Here is a 15,644-nt window from a genome sequence, read left to right on the forward strand (position 1 = left end):
TTTTTTAAAATATTTTAAATTTGATATTAAAGAAAGAGAAAAGTTGGTCCCTATACAAAAAATTATTTGAAAAAAATATATAGGAACAAATTATAATTTATTAAAAAAATAACATTAATTGACCAATTGAAAAAAAAAAACAGTAAGTAAGAGGAACATAAATTGTATATTTGAATTGATACCAAAATTTGGTGGTTGAGAACAGAAATTGTATATTTGAATTGATAACTAAATTTGGTCATTGAAACTTAAATTCAAAACTTTTGTGGAATGTTTGAAGTAGTTGGTATCTCCAATTCTATAGAGTAGAATTCTTTGTAAAATTTATTTATGTATTGTACTGAATCAAGCTGTACTAAAGGAACAGCTTTTCGTTAAAAATTTAAAAATATCTAAAATATCAACAAGGCCTATATCATTTCCGATGCACACAATGAATTAGTACACACCTTCATATCAAGCACCCAGTCTAAATAGATCTCTTTGTTTTTTTTATTAATGCTTGTAAGAACTGGATATTTTTTATACTCTTACAATATATCTCTCCATAGATACTTAATAGAAAGTTATGACATACTTTTTTTATCCTATTTATTGCTGATTTAAATATATTCTTAATTTGCTAGTGTTGCTTTAATTTGTCTCACAGGCGAGTTAACTCCCAAAAATAGTGATAGTAAAAAATAAAATAGATATTTTGTGTGGGAAAAATACAAGAATTTTCTCCAAGAGGAAAATAAATATTGCTCAATATTTCCTGACTTCTTTAATTGCAGCTTTACTGGATCGTACTATTTTAGAATGTTCTCTACAAAATTTAAGTTACAAAATATTTCATCCAGTATTTATATACAACATAAAATTATAAAATGCCAGTGACTTTCCTCCGTAAAGTATCAGGGATTCAACATTACTATTATACAAATTAAATATGAAACAATCTAGAATGTCAGTGATTTTTCTCCGTATAGTGTCACGGATTCAACTTCACTATTGTACAATTTCAACAATAACTCTTTTTCAGGGTGGCCACTCAAATCAGATTTCAAATTTCCCTGATTTTTCCAGATAAAAATCTTAAAATTTCCAGGTTTTTCTTTCTTNCAGATTCAACTTTACTATTAAACAAATTAAATATGAAAAAATCTAGAATGTCAGTGATTTTTCTCCGTATAGTGTCACGGATTCAACTTTACTATTGTACAATTTCACCAATAACTCCTTTTTTTTTTAACAAATTGACAACATTTATTTACCTTGCTATTTCACACTGGTGAATATCACACCCTCTTTTTGGCATATAACCTGCACCTCTCTGAGGATCTGAAGACTGATAGGTATTGATATAATGCACAAAAGGAGGCTCATCTGTTATTTCAAAGTATCGAATATTGCTATCACCCTAAAAAAATTTGGGCACTATTAGCTTTAACACAATTTACACAATAAACCATCATTATATGTTATTAACATTATCTCATATATACATGTTATTAACATTATAACCCTGGAAACTTTACACTATTGTTTTAGTTCCATTAGTCTTTTGCAAACAGCATAGAATCAAAACAATGTTTGTTTTTACAACTTAAATTCAATATGTATAGGTGTTTCCTTTTTTTTTTTTTTAAATGAGCCAAAAACAAGCATAGATAATTTAAAAATCAGATAATTTAATATATATATAATGCATTATTGTTATTTACATAATAATTCTAAAAAGTAGCTCATATTTAATAAAAAAATTATATGCATTGATGCTGAGCTTTTTTTTTTTTTTGTTTTGTTAAAGTATCAATATCATTTCTGACCGTAAAAAAAAAAAACAACCTTAATTTCATTACTTAAGATCTAATTTTAAATTAATACAAAAACAAGGCAGTGAATTCTTATTCTTATTTTTAAAATTGCATATTAAATAACTAAGAAATACTATACTGATAGTTATTAAAAACTGGAGATATAGGACACCATATTTATCTTGTGATAAAGATACACACAAAGTTCACAACTGTATGATCTATTAAATACAACACAACAAAAAATATTTGTTTTTATACATAAAAATATTTTTATTAGAGACATAAAGCATTATTTTTCAAAATAAATGAAATAATTTCATAACTTCAAATAAAAAATAAAATAAAAAAAGACTAATAGAAATAGCTGGAATTTAGAATGGATAGGGCTTTAAATGAAATTCCTAACATTAATAGATAATATACAGGGTGTCTAAAAAATGTTGCAACAAACTTTTAAGAGAAATAGGCTACATCATAAGGGTTAAGAATTGCATTGCTGCATCATATAATTGAAAGACTGTTTTGCACCTAGGTGTACTGTGTTGATGCTGTCTCTTCCAACACTTACCACATTTATTGAGCCATGATCTCTTTCTGTAGAGAACTCTCAAAGCAAATCCTGTATCAAAAGCCTGTGGAGTCTGAAACTTATGATGTTGTTGGAATGGCAAGTGTGTACATGTTTTTACTGCCATAGTTAAAAAAAGTGAGTTTAACCACATCCTGGAATAAATGATCTGCCCATATCTGGCATGCATAGTGACTAATGAGCTTTGAGCGCTTGTTGTAACATTACAAACTGCCTTCATTTAGTCTTGTACATTTATGTAGCATTTTATCTAGTACCATGAAAGTTTTTCAATTAATCACTCCCGGTATTTTTCTGCCGTGATGGCTCAGGGGATATAGCTTTCGCCTTCCAATGAGGTAAAACGGCTTTGAATCCGAGCAATGGCTGGTCAACACGAATTCCGCATCCGGCTCACACCGACCACAGTGCTGACGTGAAATGTCCTCAGTGGTAGACGGATTATGAATTCAAGTCCCCATGCCATCAGACTAGCCATGGGAAGTTTTTGTGGTTTTTCTCTCGATGTGACGCAGATGCGGGTTAGTTCCCTCAAAAAGTCCTCCACAAAGACAAATTTCTCCCAATACTTGATCCAGGAGATCCCTTGTGTTCCGAATTGGGTTTAAAATTATAAGGCTACAGAGTTGAACATCAGTAGTCTTAAGCCCAAAAAATTCGGTTGGATGTTCAAGGACGGTTATAAAATAAAATAAAATAAAATCACTCTCATGTGTCCTTTCATATTTTCTACCACTTTCACTGGAAATTTCTTATTTTGAATTGCTTTGCAGCTCTCAATCCTTACTATATACCCTAACTTCCCTAAAAGTTTCTTCCAATATTTTTCAAATATTTATAGATATCTATTAAAAAGTGATTTCTTTTTAAAAAATTTTTCTCAAGAGTAGATACCTTTGCACAGAGATATAATAAATTGACATCTGGGTCATAAAAGGGACTCAATATTCCATTGCTAGTGTCCAACTCCTCGAGAACAAAAGGTTCAGCAATCGCAACCTAAAACAAAAGAAGAAGAATTAGTATTCTAATGAAAAACAAAGCCTGTCAACTTGATTATTTACTTACTCCCTCATTAAGTGCAGTTTAAAATAAAACCTAACATATTACTAATATGCTTTTATTAACAAAAAATATTTATAAAATTACTTACATTTATAGCATTAAAAATTTATAATGAAATAAATAAAAGCAGCGATTTTTCAAATAAAAGGTTAATGAAATTTGTGTTAACAATAAATCCTTTCCAGAATGACTTAATAGTATTCAATATTGAATTTGAAAATGGAATTTAAAGAATAATTGTTTGATAATTCATAGAAAACTTTAATTGATAATTACTAAAAAATTCCAACAAAAAATTTATTTAAATTAAAAGAATGTTTTGATTTAAACTGAATACTGTTTATTTGATTTCTTTTAAAAAAAATAAGCAGTTTTCAAATTTAATTTTTTGCTGACTGTTGCAAGCTGAAGTGTTTCTCATAAATTTAAGTTTCATATAGAGATATGATTTGGTTCTAATATTAAGGTAAAAGTAAATTGTTCATTATAATATAGTTCATTGCGTAAAAGTAAATTGTTCATTATAAAATAGTTCATTGAGCAAAAGTAAAGTTTTACACCATCCATAAAATAAAGTTAAATTACTCAAAAATTTCTTTAAGATAAACTTACTTCACTCCTTAAAGCATACTGCCGTTCACTCATTCGAGAAAAACCTGTAGTGAAAAGAAGTCCATTTTTTAAAAATATGGCTTTTTGTGGCTTTGCTCCTTCGTGACCCATTGCTTCCTAAAAAAGGATTAAATTCAATAAAATGGCAGCCAATGTAATTAAATAATTGATAATACTCTAAAATTATTTATTTGGATAGAAATGTTAAAAAGTTATATTAAGTTACATAACATGCATAATTTAATAAGACAAATTAGAGCATATTCAGTGTTATACACTTATTTTATAATTTGTACAGTTTTAGCTCTGTGTCTAAGGCATGTTAGGATTCGACTTCAGGAACATGCTAAAACTGCTTAAAGCTATTTGTGCAATAAATGCATAAAAATTTAACTTTCTTTTTAAATTTGTAAAAGTATTGGCAAATGGTTTTTCTATCGAATAAAAGATATATTTCTTTAGTTCCTGGGGGGGGGAGACGGTCAAATTGAATTTTTTTTAAACAAATGCTGTATATTTTATATTTGATTACAGAAATTTCTGTTAGATACGTTGCTTAACCAATTAGAATTATAATAAGTCCATATAAATTAAGCATAGGCAACAAAAGAATTTAAGTAAGCATGAGACAAACTACAGAGAAAAATACAGATGAATATGTTAGTTACCGGACCGCACGATTTTGCGTCACGAAAATTATTTCCTACAATTTTCGGCTATTAAACAGATTAAGAGGTAGCAAGATGCATATTATCATGCAACTATTTTTGCAAAAAATATGTTTTCTCATGACAATAGTATAAAATTGCTTCAGATTTATCTTTAAATTACTGCTCTAATCTAATAAATCAAAAATTAAACCAAATCTATTCCTGTTTCTTTTCCTGAAAGATAAAACATCTACATTTTTCATCCTCTCTCCCATTTGTTGCTCATTTACTCCTCCTCAACTGCAAAATGACTCTTGATTTGAATTTCCTTTTTATAAAATAATTCAGTTTATAGTAAATTCGTATTTTGATTTGTTGAAGTTTTCTTTGGGAAAAATTCTATCATAAAATATTTTTAGCACTAGAATCGCTAACAATTTTGAAATTTGGCTAATTTACTGACTAATAAATTGAAGTCTTTAGCTCAGGTCCTGCATATACATTTACATAAGTATCATTATTGAAAGATAATAAACAATAATACACGTGCACTTATACCCACAAACTACAACACATAGTACCAGAGTCGCGATGGCTTAGGGAATAGAGCGTTCGCCTTTCAATGAGGTGAACAAGGTTCGAATCCCAGTCGATATGAATTCCGCATCTGGCTTGCACCAACTACAGTGCTGACTTGAAATATCTTCAGTGGTAGATGGATCATTGGTTAGAGTTCCCTTGCCGTCAGGCTAACTGTGGGAGGTTCTTGTGGTTTACTTCTCCATGTAACGCAAATGCGGGTTAGCTCCATCAATAGCTTCATGAAGACAAAATTTCTCCCGCTACTCGATCCAGGAGTTCCTTTGTCTTCTGGATTGGTTTCAAAATACAAGTCTATGGAGTTGAACATTAGTAGTTGTGAACCCATAAAATTGGGTCGGCTGTTCAACGACGGTTATAATATAAAATAACAAATAGTACCAAGAGCCGCGATGGTGCAGGGGATAGAATGTTCGCCTTCCAATAAGGTGAACCGGGTTCGAATCCCCAGCGATGGTTGGACGAAACGAATCTGCATCCGGTTTGCATTGAACACAGTGCTGACATGAAATATCCACAGTGGTAGACGGATCATGGGTTAGAGTCCCTTAGCCATCAAGCTAACCGTGGGAGGTTTTCCTGGTCTTCCTCTCCATGTAACGCAAGTTCCCTTGTATTCTGAATTGGGTTCAAAATTACAAGGCTACGGAGTTCAACATTAGTAGTCGTGAACTCAAAATATTGGGTCAGGTGTTCAACAATGATTTTAAAAAAACATATAGTACCAATATCCAAAAAAAACAAATTCTCAGTTTTAATCAATATAAAGATGAAAACTTTGCAAACCTATGTAACTGTGCAAGCTAACAAATGATAAAAATGAAAGAAACTCAAACAGAACTATTTTTTAAATAAATTACCTGTTCCATATCGCCACTCCTAGGATCAAAAATTCTTATCTTCTTGTCTTTACAGGTGGTGACCAATCGAGTTCCGTCCCAGTTCCAGCATACATGCCAAATAAGATCTGGGTGATTTATAGAGAACAAAATCTCAGCAGTGCCAACATTCCAGATATAAATTTTTAAATCAGCACCTGCAAAAGAAAGTGTATATGTTTTTATTTCTCAATAAAATATCAAAGAAAAATATACCATAAAAAATATGGTTTAATACTGGCTAAGACACCCAAGAAATTATGAGTTTATCATTTTGAAGAGTATTTACCTTCCAAAGAGAATTTTCTAAGTAAATTTAACAAGCAAGGAATTTCTATGACTTCAATTTTATAAAAACATTTCACCTAAATTTATACCCTATAAGCGAGTTTAAATTTATTTTTTTTAATCCTACCTCGGGGACTAGTCAGCCAATGTCTTGCTGTTGAATTAGACAACATATCTTATCGCTCAATACAGATGCAAAAAAACAAAAAGAGAAGTATCTCCAGTTTTAATATCTTTCAATTTGGATTACACAAAAATATGTCCAATAATGAAAACAACCCCACAGAGGGCATGAGGCCTGCTATAGTGATTCTATTGGGATGCTGCTGAAGGTAATGGTGGAGACAGCTGGATGACATGCCAAAATTCAAAAGCAGACAACACCTACCTTCCTTAAAAAATTAATACATCCAGAAAATTAATTATCTCCATGAGCAGTGATTAATTCTGCTCCATAGAGATGCTTAAGCTGGCATCCCTTTTTATACTTTCTCACTAGTCATGTATCAATGACCGGTCTGTTACCAATAGTAACCATTGATCAAATACTGATAATCAATTGTATCAATTATGATACTACAGATATCTTATACTACCTATATAATGATGCTTAAGATGCTATCCTATACCTTTTGACCAGTTATCATATTATTTCTGAAATTGAATTGCTTATTTTTTAAAAGAAATACTGCGTTCTGATTACCTGCTTCAACACAATTAAATTTTTCAATAGAAATCAAACAAAGTGAGAAACCAAAATTTCAAGAGAATAATAATTTTACATAAATATGGTCAATGATGATAAATATGTTATTATGTTCAATGTCACCTTTTTCCCATTGACAATCATATAAGTATAACAATCGAGTAATTGATAATATGCAAGTAATCAAGCTCAACCATTAGAATAAGAAAATTCTACGTGTGCTTAAAAAAGTTAGTCAAAATTCCTGTAATTTACAATGCCAACATTGAATAAAAAATATTTTTTAATTATTTTTTTTTTTACAAATTAATACTTTTTTTTTTCAGAATAAATGTGAGCATTTTCCAACTTACCAGCACTCAAGAGTACATTATTGGCAACTGGGTGCCATGTAACCAGTCCAACTCTTCTTTGATGAGCAATTAGTTCAACAAGCGGTTCCGTTGAAGGTCGCACTAATCCTGCATCTGGAATATTCCAAACTCTAACAATGCAGTCTTCAGAACCACTTGCTATAATATTGTCATTAAAGGGACACCAAGCTATATCTAAAACAGGTCCTCTGTGTCCTGATACTAAAGGATAATTTGGCTCAATTCTTCCAGTCTAAAGAAAAATAAAATTTTACTAAATAATGAAACAAAAAATTTTTTAAATAAATCTTTCAATTGAAATCAGCCAATTCAAACAGTAGCGTATCCACCACTACAAAATTACAACTACAATTCACTAGTATATAAGGCATGTTAGCTCGATTCTATGATGGGGTACCTTTTCATAGACGACGGTTGACATTGTCAATAACTTCACCCCCCACATTGGTGACCTTCTGACATGATGTGAACATGCCTACCTAGGCAGAAACGCCCATTTCCATATGAACACGTCTACCATGGCAGTAACGCCCACTTCGATCTGAATATGCCTACTTTGATGGATAGTCTACATTGAACAGTTGACTTGCTACTGTTTGTTATTAAGTTTGTTAGACTAGCAGATGAGCAAAAATAAAAGAAGAGTTATTTTCTTTAACAATCAAATCTATAAGAAAAGTAGAATTTGAAGATTTTACTTAGATTGGAAGACTTGTAGATTTGAAATAACGGAAACTATCATTGAAATTTCAAGATTGATTTGTTATTGAAAGGACTATGAGTCAAATTTCAAATAGGTGTCTATTCTAGATCAACCACAAATTTCAAAGACTTCAGCATACCAACAATATACAATTTTCAAGGAGTCCAACAGTTGATTTCTTTTATAAATATGTAATTAAAAGATATAAAATATATGCTTGTATTTCATACACATTTTTTATCAATTTATTCTAACCTTTTCCTATTTTTTTTTAAATTTACTATAATCAAATCCTAATAAGACAGTATTCTACATCACTTTAAAAACCAAAGATAAATAAATAAAATAAATAAAAACAAAATAAAAGTACTCAGTTTCAAAAATAGTAATGCTACCCGCTGAATAAAGAAAATAATTTTAATTCCAATATTAAAGAAAATAATTTCAGTCCTACCCCTCAAGCAAAAAGATATAAGGATTTGATATAACTTATGGTTGAAATCCCTTAAGTTACAATGAGCACTTGAAGTGAGATAAATAATTCCTTATATGAAAGAATAAAAAAAAAAAATTTCTTATACTGAATTTTTAAAAATTTTTTTTAAACAGAGCTTATTGGGACTTCTACAATTTTTTTGAGACTTTCAGGTTATCTAAGCATCTAGATACCCTATTTCAAGTGTAGCTAAAAAAAGAAGGGAAAAAAAGCTTTTTATAAAGAATACAGCATGAGATTTTTTTTTTAAAGATAAATCGAATAAATAATAGCTTACTTTGTGTAGAGGAAGAACCATAAAGGCACCACCACCAGCAGCTTCTATGACTATTGCTAAAAACTTTGGATTTACAGCACAAAAACTAGAATCCCAGGAGTTGGAGGTAATTCGAATATTGTCATAACATTGCTCACGCTTCAAGGGTTGTCCAAATATATGGCGAAATTTACTGCTCCGTACTATTCGGAAAGACATCTGAAAAATAAAAGTAAAACAATCAAGCCTTAAAGTCTACAAATCAGCAGCACAATATTTTTGGTAAATCTGTGGAATACAAATATCTTTGAGTCCCGCAGTGGACTGATCGTTAAGACACGCTTCCCAGTAGATCACCGAAGTCAAGCATCATTGGCTGCGGTCAGCGTGCGGGTGGGTGACCACTTTGATCAGTATGCGTAGGGACCGAGGGTGTGCGGTATTGGTCTTCGTTAAACTGTTCTAACGTAAAGTGCTCGACTTCGCGTGCAGGTCGTCGGGCTACCGAAACGGGGGTGCCATCCCCTCTGCAGAGGATCAACATTGTGATGGCATGTCTTCGGATCATCCTCAGGGATGCTTCCCTGACCGTCGCCAAAAGCCTATTGTGCAGCTCTAGTGCGACGTAAATGAACTACAACAACAACAACAAATATCTCTGGAAGTTAATTTGAAGTATAATTTAATAATAGAACCCCAGCCCTACACAACAGCTTAGTGCTTTAATCATCATTCCATCGCAACTCCTGTATATATCAACCTATTAATATCCTGTATGTCCTCCTAAATTTATCAACAAAAGAATGAAAATCACGAATTTGTCACAAATTAAACCTCATACACTATCTCATTTTTTCTTATTTGATCTATTTTCAGACATCTGCACGGTTATCAGCGATATCGGAATTTCAATATCGCGATAATTTTATTTGCATAGGCCTATCTTTTCGTTGCCAAAAAGGAAATTTATCCGCACTCACGATAATATCGAATTCTATAAGTATCATTATCTGTGATACTCGCGATATTTTCGTTGGCCAAATGAAATTTATCAGCATTCCCGATAGTATCGAATTCTATAATTAGCGTCATCGATGTTACCAGGGGTCTGTCCAGACATTTTGTGAAAGGTCCGTTTTTCGTGAAATTGTGAAAAAATTACTCACATTCCTTCAACCAGGGTTCGCTTTTATGAATTTGTGCAAATAGGGTCCGTTATTGCAAAAAAAAACTTTTTCAAGGTGTCTTTAAATTGTAAAGACGTACAAGATTATGCACAACACTGTAAAATTATAATTAAAAAAAATTAAATTTTAAAAAATAAACAGCAATTACTGCTTCTAAACTAGAGATGCAACATACAAATATTTGGTATTTAGCCTATACTGCTGAACGCAGAATTAATTTCGGACGAATAATGGAAGAATCGTCTGCCGAAGACAAAACTTAATTCGTTTACATCCATCTTTCTTGTTTTCTGCTATGGAAAGGGTTTATTCGATTAACAAAATAATAATGAAGATAAACAAATTTGTGAAGGGTCCGATTTTAAGTTAAAATATTTTGTGAAGGGTCCGTTTTCATGAAAAGATATTTTGTGAACGGACCTAAATTTCTTCTAAAACAGACCCCTGGTTACTCGCGATATTATCGTTAAAGCTACATAGTATAGCGGTATCGCCTACCACTACCTTCAATCTTCGAAGGCTCCGCGGTAATATGCTATTTTCATAACTGCTTTTAGTTTGCAGCTGTTACTCATGATTGTTTGGTCAAGTTTAGCCTATCTAAAGCCTCCTCTGTCTACGCTTATTTTGAAAATAGCGCAAAACGTCGATATGGAGAAAAGCCACAGTTTTGTGAAAATGAAAATTGCTTGTGGTCTGATTTTTAAAAATTTAAAAACTTACTCCAATGCTATATAACCTGGCCTCATAAAAATTTGCGAAAACTGAGAATAAGGCAGTGGTTTTGATGCTTTTCATTTAGGTGAAAAAAATGTCACCAAATTGGCGGTTTTTAAGATAGTTTAATAACTTTTAAAATGTTTAAGTAATTTGTCCGTTCTACAGCGCAGATAATTCTTCACGGCAAGATTATTTACATAATTTAAAATCATCGCTTTTGCTTCAAGTGTAAGGCAGTTAAATTATGGCTTTTTTATTTTCCTTTGTGACAGAGTTTCGAGAAACAGTGCTAATGATGAATTCTTAATTCCCTGCCCTCAGAAAATGGTAAATCAGAGTTAAAATGAGTTGTTACAAGAAATCCAAAGTGAATCCAAGTGACTCTCAACATCAAAAAAGTAAATTAAAAACAAATATTTTAATTTATATAATGACACATTGCCAGTATTGTTACAATAATATTTTGAGTATAAAAATTCTTCACATTAAAATTTGGTTACGCTATGATAAAAGGTTAGAACATAAATCAGGTCTAGGTGTATAATTTTCGAAGAAAAAAAGTAGGCTTATCGACGTATTACGCACACACTCTTAATTCAAGAAAACATACAAAAAAAATACTATCTGATTACCATTTCCAAAATTGTCCAATAATATTTAACTATTAAAATAATGTGTTTAGAAGGGAGGGGGGAGTATTTAAACAATTTAGAACAGGTATGACCACCCGTTGCCTGTAAGTGGTTTAGGTTAGAGTAAAAAATATATAAATCAATTCTAACTACAGTCAAATTCATTTATAACGAAACCTCATTTATTCGTGGTCTCAGGTTTAAAGAAAAGATTTTTTATAAATGTTTGGTTTAATACTATATATATATTTGCTTTAATACTACAGAATCCTATTGTGACTATCATAACTTGGATTTAAAGAGGAAATTTTGATATGAATTAGAAAATATTTTTTCGAGGTCGAACAATTGCTTCATTAACAAACATTGAAAGTTTCATTTTACAAGCTATGTTTCAATTTGTTCAAGTGAAACATAAAAAACCTTTAAAAAAAATTTTCTAGTTTTCTTCTACAGATTGTACTCTTTTTTTAAAAAAAGTTTTTGCACACAATGATTAAGTTCGTTCAGCCAAAGTTAATTTCATGCAAAAAATATCTTTTTAGAAAATATTTATAATTTGTTATTATTTTATTTAATAATAGTAGACAAAATTTTGAATTGTAAAGTATTTCCCAAATTGCGGCTACCCCCTATATTTTGGGGATCAGAAATCCAAATCAACAAAGTCAACAACAAAAAAAGATATGCCAATTCAGAGAAAGTCCTTTTTTTGTGTCTGATTTCGTAACTTAATATATCGTCTACACTTAATTACCATACTTGAGGTGACCCCCTTGGACCATTAAGATAAGAGTCCTAGAATATGAAGATCGGATCATTAGTTTAAAAGTTATTCAGGGTAGTCCGTTTATTTATTCATTTCTTTTATTTTTTATTTATTCACTTATTTTTTTTGCGCACTGTTCATATGGTTTAAAGTAACGACTAGGGGGCCCCTGACAGTTCTATGCCTAGACCCCCATATTTCTCGATCAAATTGTCCTGGTTCTTTCGAATGTAAGTCTGTTCTTGGCTATTATTAAATCATATTTTGAAGCACCCATAAGTTCATTTCATTATCGTAAGTAATCAAGGCTAACCCTTGGAAAATGGTAAAACAAAATTATAAAGAGAAAGAGGCGGGGTCATAAAATCAATAACCTACTTAGGAACAGATAATTTATAATCCAAAATAATCTTATTCATTGAATGTCAACAAAGAAACGGAAAAGAGACTTCAAAAAGGAAAAGGAAGCATGCAGCTACGGCGAAAAAAAATATCAAAAAGGAAATAAACATCTTTCGAAAATATCGTTAAGGTGAAATTAAGATTAGATAAATGTAGCATGTACCTAACTTCATTATTAGGGAGGAAAAAAATAAAAGAATTTTTTTTTAAACTAAAAAAAGCATATTTTTCTAACTGGATTTGGTAAAAAATCATCTACTGATATTTAATCACCAGACTGCATAAGAAATTAGAAGGGGGAAAAAATTGTAAAAATCGCTTTGAAATTCATTTTTAAACAAACCTATTCGTCTGCCATTTAGTGCTGTACCTAAGGAACATATAAAGATCTGTCCCAAAGTTACAGAAAATTAAGAGGGGGGAAAAAATAAAGAAAAAGATGTTCCTTAACTGAAAAACGTTAAGACGTTGAAGGAAAAGAAATTGGACTTTTTGCTTTCCATAGTAATTAAAATTTGAAATTTTTCCGTTTATCGTCGTCCGAACTAACTTAAAAGGATAAAGGAGTTGCCATTCCTAACAATTTAATATAGAAGAATATTAATTAAAATATCGTCTGATTAATGAAAATTAATGTTGAAGCAGTTGCATGTAATGTTTCAGATCTCACGAGCCAACAGTTTTGCTCCAAAACATAAACGTCATTACACAGATCATACCATATAACGAAATTTAAAAGCTGTTTGACGCAAGTATCGAATCGGGAATGCAGGATTCGTATTTACTTGAAGAAAGTTAACACCCAGAGAAGCAAAAAGTTGTAGGTTAGACTGAGTGCCTGATTTATCATTCGGCCTGAGAAACCAGAATTTTGAGGCCTATAAATTTTGCAGATGTTTTCCCGCCTATCTGAATTCTAAGATAGCAATAATTGAAATGAATATAAGCTTAATTTTCATGCTCTATATATAATGATTGTTTCAGTGGCGTACGCAAGGGAGGGGCTTAGGGGTTTAAACACCCCCCTTGAGCTCAGACAAAATGGCAAAAATAAAAATTTTAGTAGAAATTATGCGAGCTATTATTTTTAAAGACTATATATTTTTATTTGCCTTATGCCTACTTTTTTTTTTCTCACGGCATTTCTCAGAATACTGAAAAAACATTTACTACAATAGGGTTGTACTTTTGAAACCAAACTCACGTGATACTGTTACGGACTGGTTCCTTTCTGTCCTGCCAGTATAGTTTTCGAGACTGGCTGTCATTCGCGAGGTCTTTACGCGATGATTCTGGAATCCTAGACGTTCTGTCGTCTTTGAGACAAATTCGAGAATTTTGGAGATGCGGTGAAAAATTGTATAAAAGGAGGAAGTTTGCTTCGTGAATTTTTCTAATTCTCAAACTTTTTCTTTTTTTCTCTTCTCTTCCCTATCTTTTAGGTAAGATGACGATCCCGTAATTCCCAGATGGAAAGGTAAAAGGCCTTGTACAATACTAGATGACGATGATGATGATACTTCCGTTGAAGAAAACGTTTCTAGCATATCAAAATCTGATGAATGTGAAAGTGGCCCTCAAAGTGTTACTTCTCACCCATATGACATTGGACTTCTTTCAGAAGATATTACATTATGCTCTTAAACTTAAAAACTCAAATCAAAATTTAACTAAACAATGTTGTCTAAAAAAAAGTCACAATTGTCTAGCTGTCTAAATTATGGAAAGTGCTTTATTACAGACTCGAATTTCTTTTAGTAGTGTCAGAAAATTATGAACACCCCCCATGAAAAAATTCTGCGTACGCCACTGGATTATTTTATGTAATAATTAGAGATATACCGATATGAGTACCCGGACCGGCCTACTTTACAGAGTATTCAGTGCCGGGCAACGCTGATTTATATTCGACGCAACCATATTCAGAATTATATTATATCCGTCGTTGAACAGCCGACCCAATTTTGGGTTTATGACTACTTATGTTCAACTCTGTAGCCTTGTAATTTTGTACCAATCCAAAAGACAAAGAAACTGCTGGATCAGTACCCCCACAGGCATGATTTGTTACGGAAACATGGAGGACTTTGTGACTCGACCGATTTAACGTGCATCAGTCACCATTTACTACACGGGGAGTCTTCGGCCGGCGGGAATCGAACCCACGACTTTTTGGACATTTGTTCAGTGCCCAGGCTATCCCGGTCAACATTCAGAATTATAGTAACTTTAAAATTATTCATATACGTAGTTTCAGAAATCCGCATTCCATCAGTTTCTTAATAATCAAGTTAAATAACCGTTTAGGCACGGCATATTTAACATTTGTGCAGAATTTTAATTTAGGAAATCCTTGGCAAAATGGACACCCTCAGAACAGAGAAATATGTTCGCTAAGGAGAAGTGTCCAATTAGGAATAGGACTTGAAAATTTAGAAATATAATACTCAAAACTATTTTTATTAAACTAATATGATGTTTAATTAAATGCAAAATTAGAAGAATAACGATGATATGTGTATTATTGTAATAAAAATCACAATGAATGGAAGATAACTGCAGAAAAATCTGACACTTATCTGTGTATTGCTCTTATACTAAATTCGCGTTCAGATAATTAATAAATGCAATAATGTTTTGTTTATTTAGATTTCTAGGATTGGCATTTTATAAAAAATAAACAAAAGTTGCAAACAGAATATGAATATTTTCTTACAAATACCACCTTAATTATTCTAATGCTACCATCCATTTAAATATCATAGAGTATTAATTTTCCTAGTAAATAACACTCGTTAAAACAGAGGGAAGAAAACAAAAATTGATACATTTTTTAAAGGTAACTAATAAATAATAATAATTTTATTCTTGCATAACTCGACAAGACTTATTCTGAAACATATTACATTTTCAGC

General features: G+C 31.4%; 1 protein-coding gene across 1 annotated transcript in view; it reads right to left on the reverse strand.

Moving 5' to 3' along the window:
- Positions 1-15,644, reverse strand: part of LOC107456548 (coronin-6) — a 38,565-nt gene that overhangs the window by 13,083 nt on the left and 9,838 nt on the right. Inside the window, exons 2-7 of the mRNA XM_043047311.2 lie at positions 9,041-9,238; positions 7,544-7,796; positions 6,179-6,354; positions 4,069-4,185; positions 3,286-3,390; positions 1,257-1,402 (exon numbers count right to left, since the gene is read on the reverse strand). Of these exons, the coding sequence (XP_042903245.1) occupies positions 1,257-1,402; positions 3,286-3,390; positions 4,069-4,185; positions 6,179-6,354; positions 7,544-7,796; positions 9,041-9,238 (995 nt within the window). The remainder of the gene's footprint in view (positions 1-1,256; positions 1,403-3,285; positions 3,391-4,068; positions 4,186-6,178; positions 6,355-7,543; positions 7,797-9,040; positions 9,239-15,644) is intronic.

Source organism: Parasteatoda tepidariorum, chromosome 5, assembly GCF_043381705.1.
Source record: "Parasteatoda tepidariorum isolate YZ-2023 chromosome 5, CAS_Ptep_4.0, whole genome shotgun sequence".
Classification (NCBI taxonomy): domain Eukaryota; kingdom Metazoa; phylum Arthropoda; class Arachnida; order Araneae; family Theridiidae; genus Parasteatoda; species Parasteatoda tepidariorum.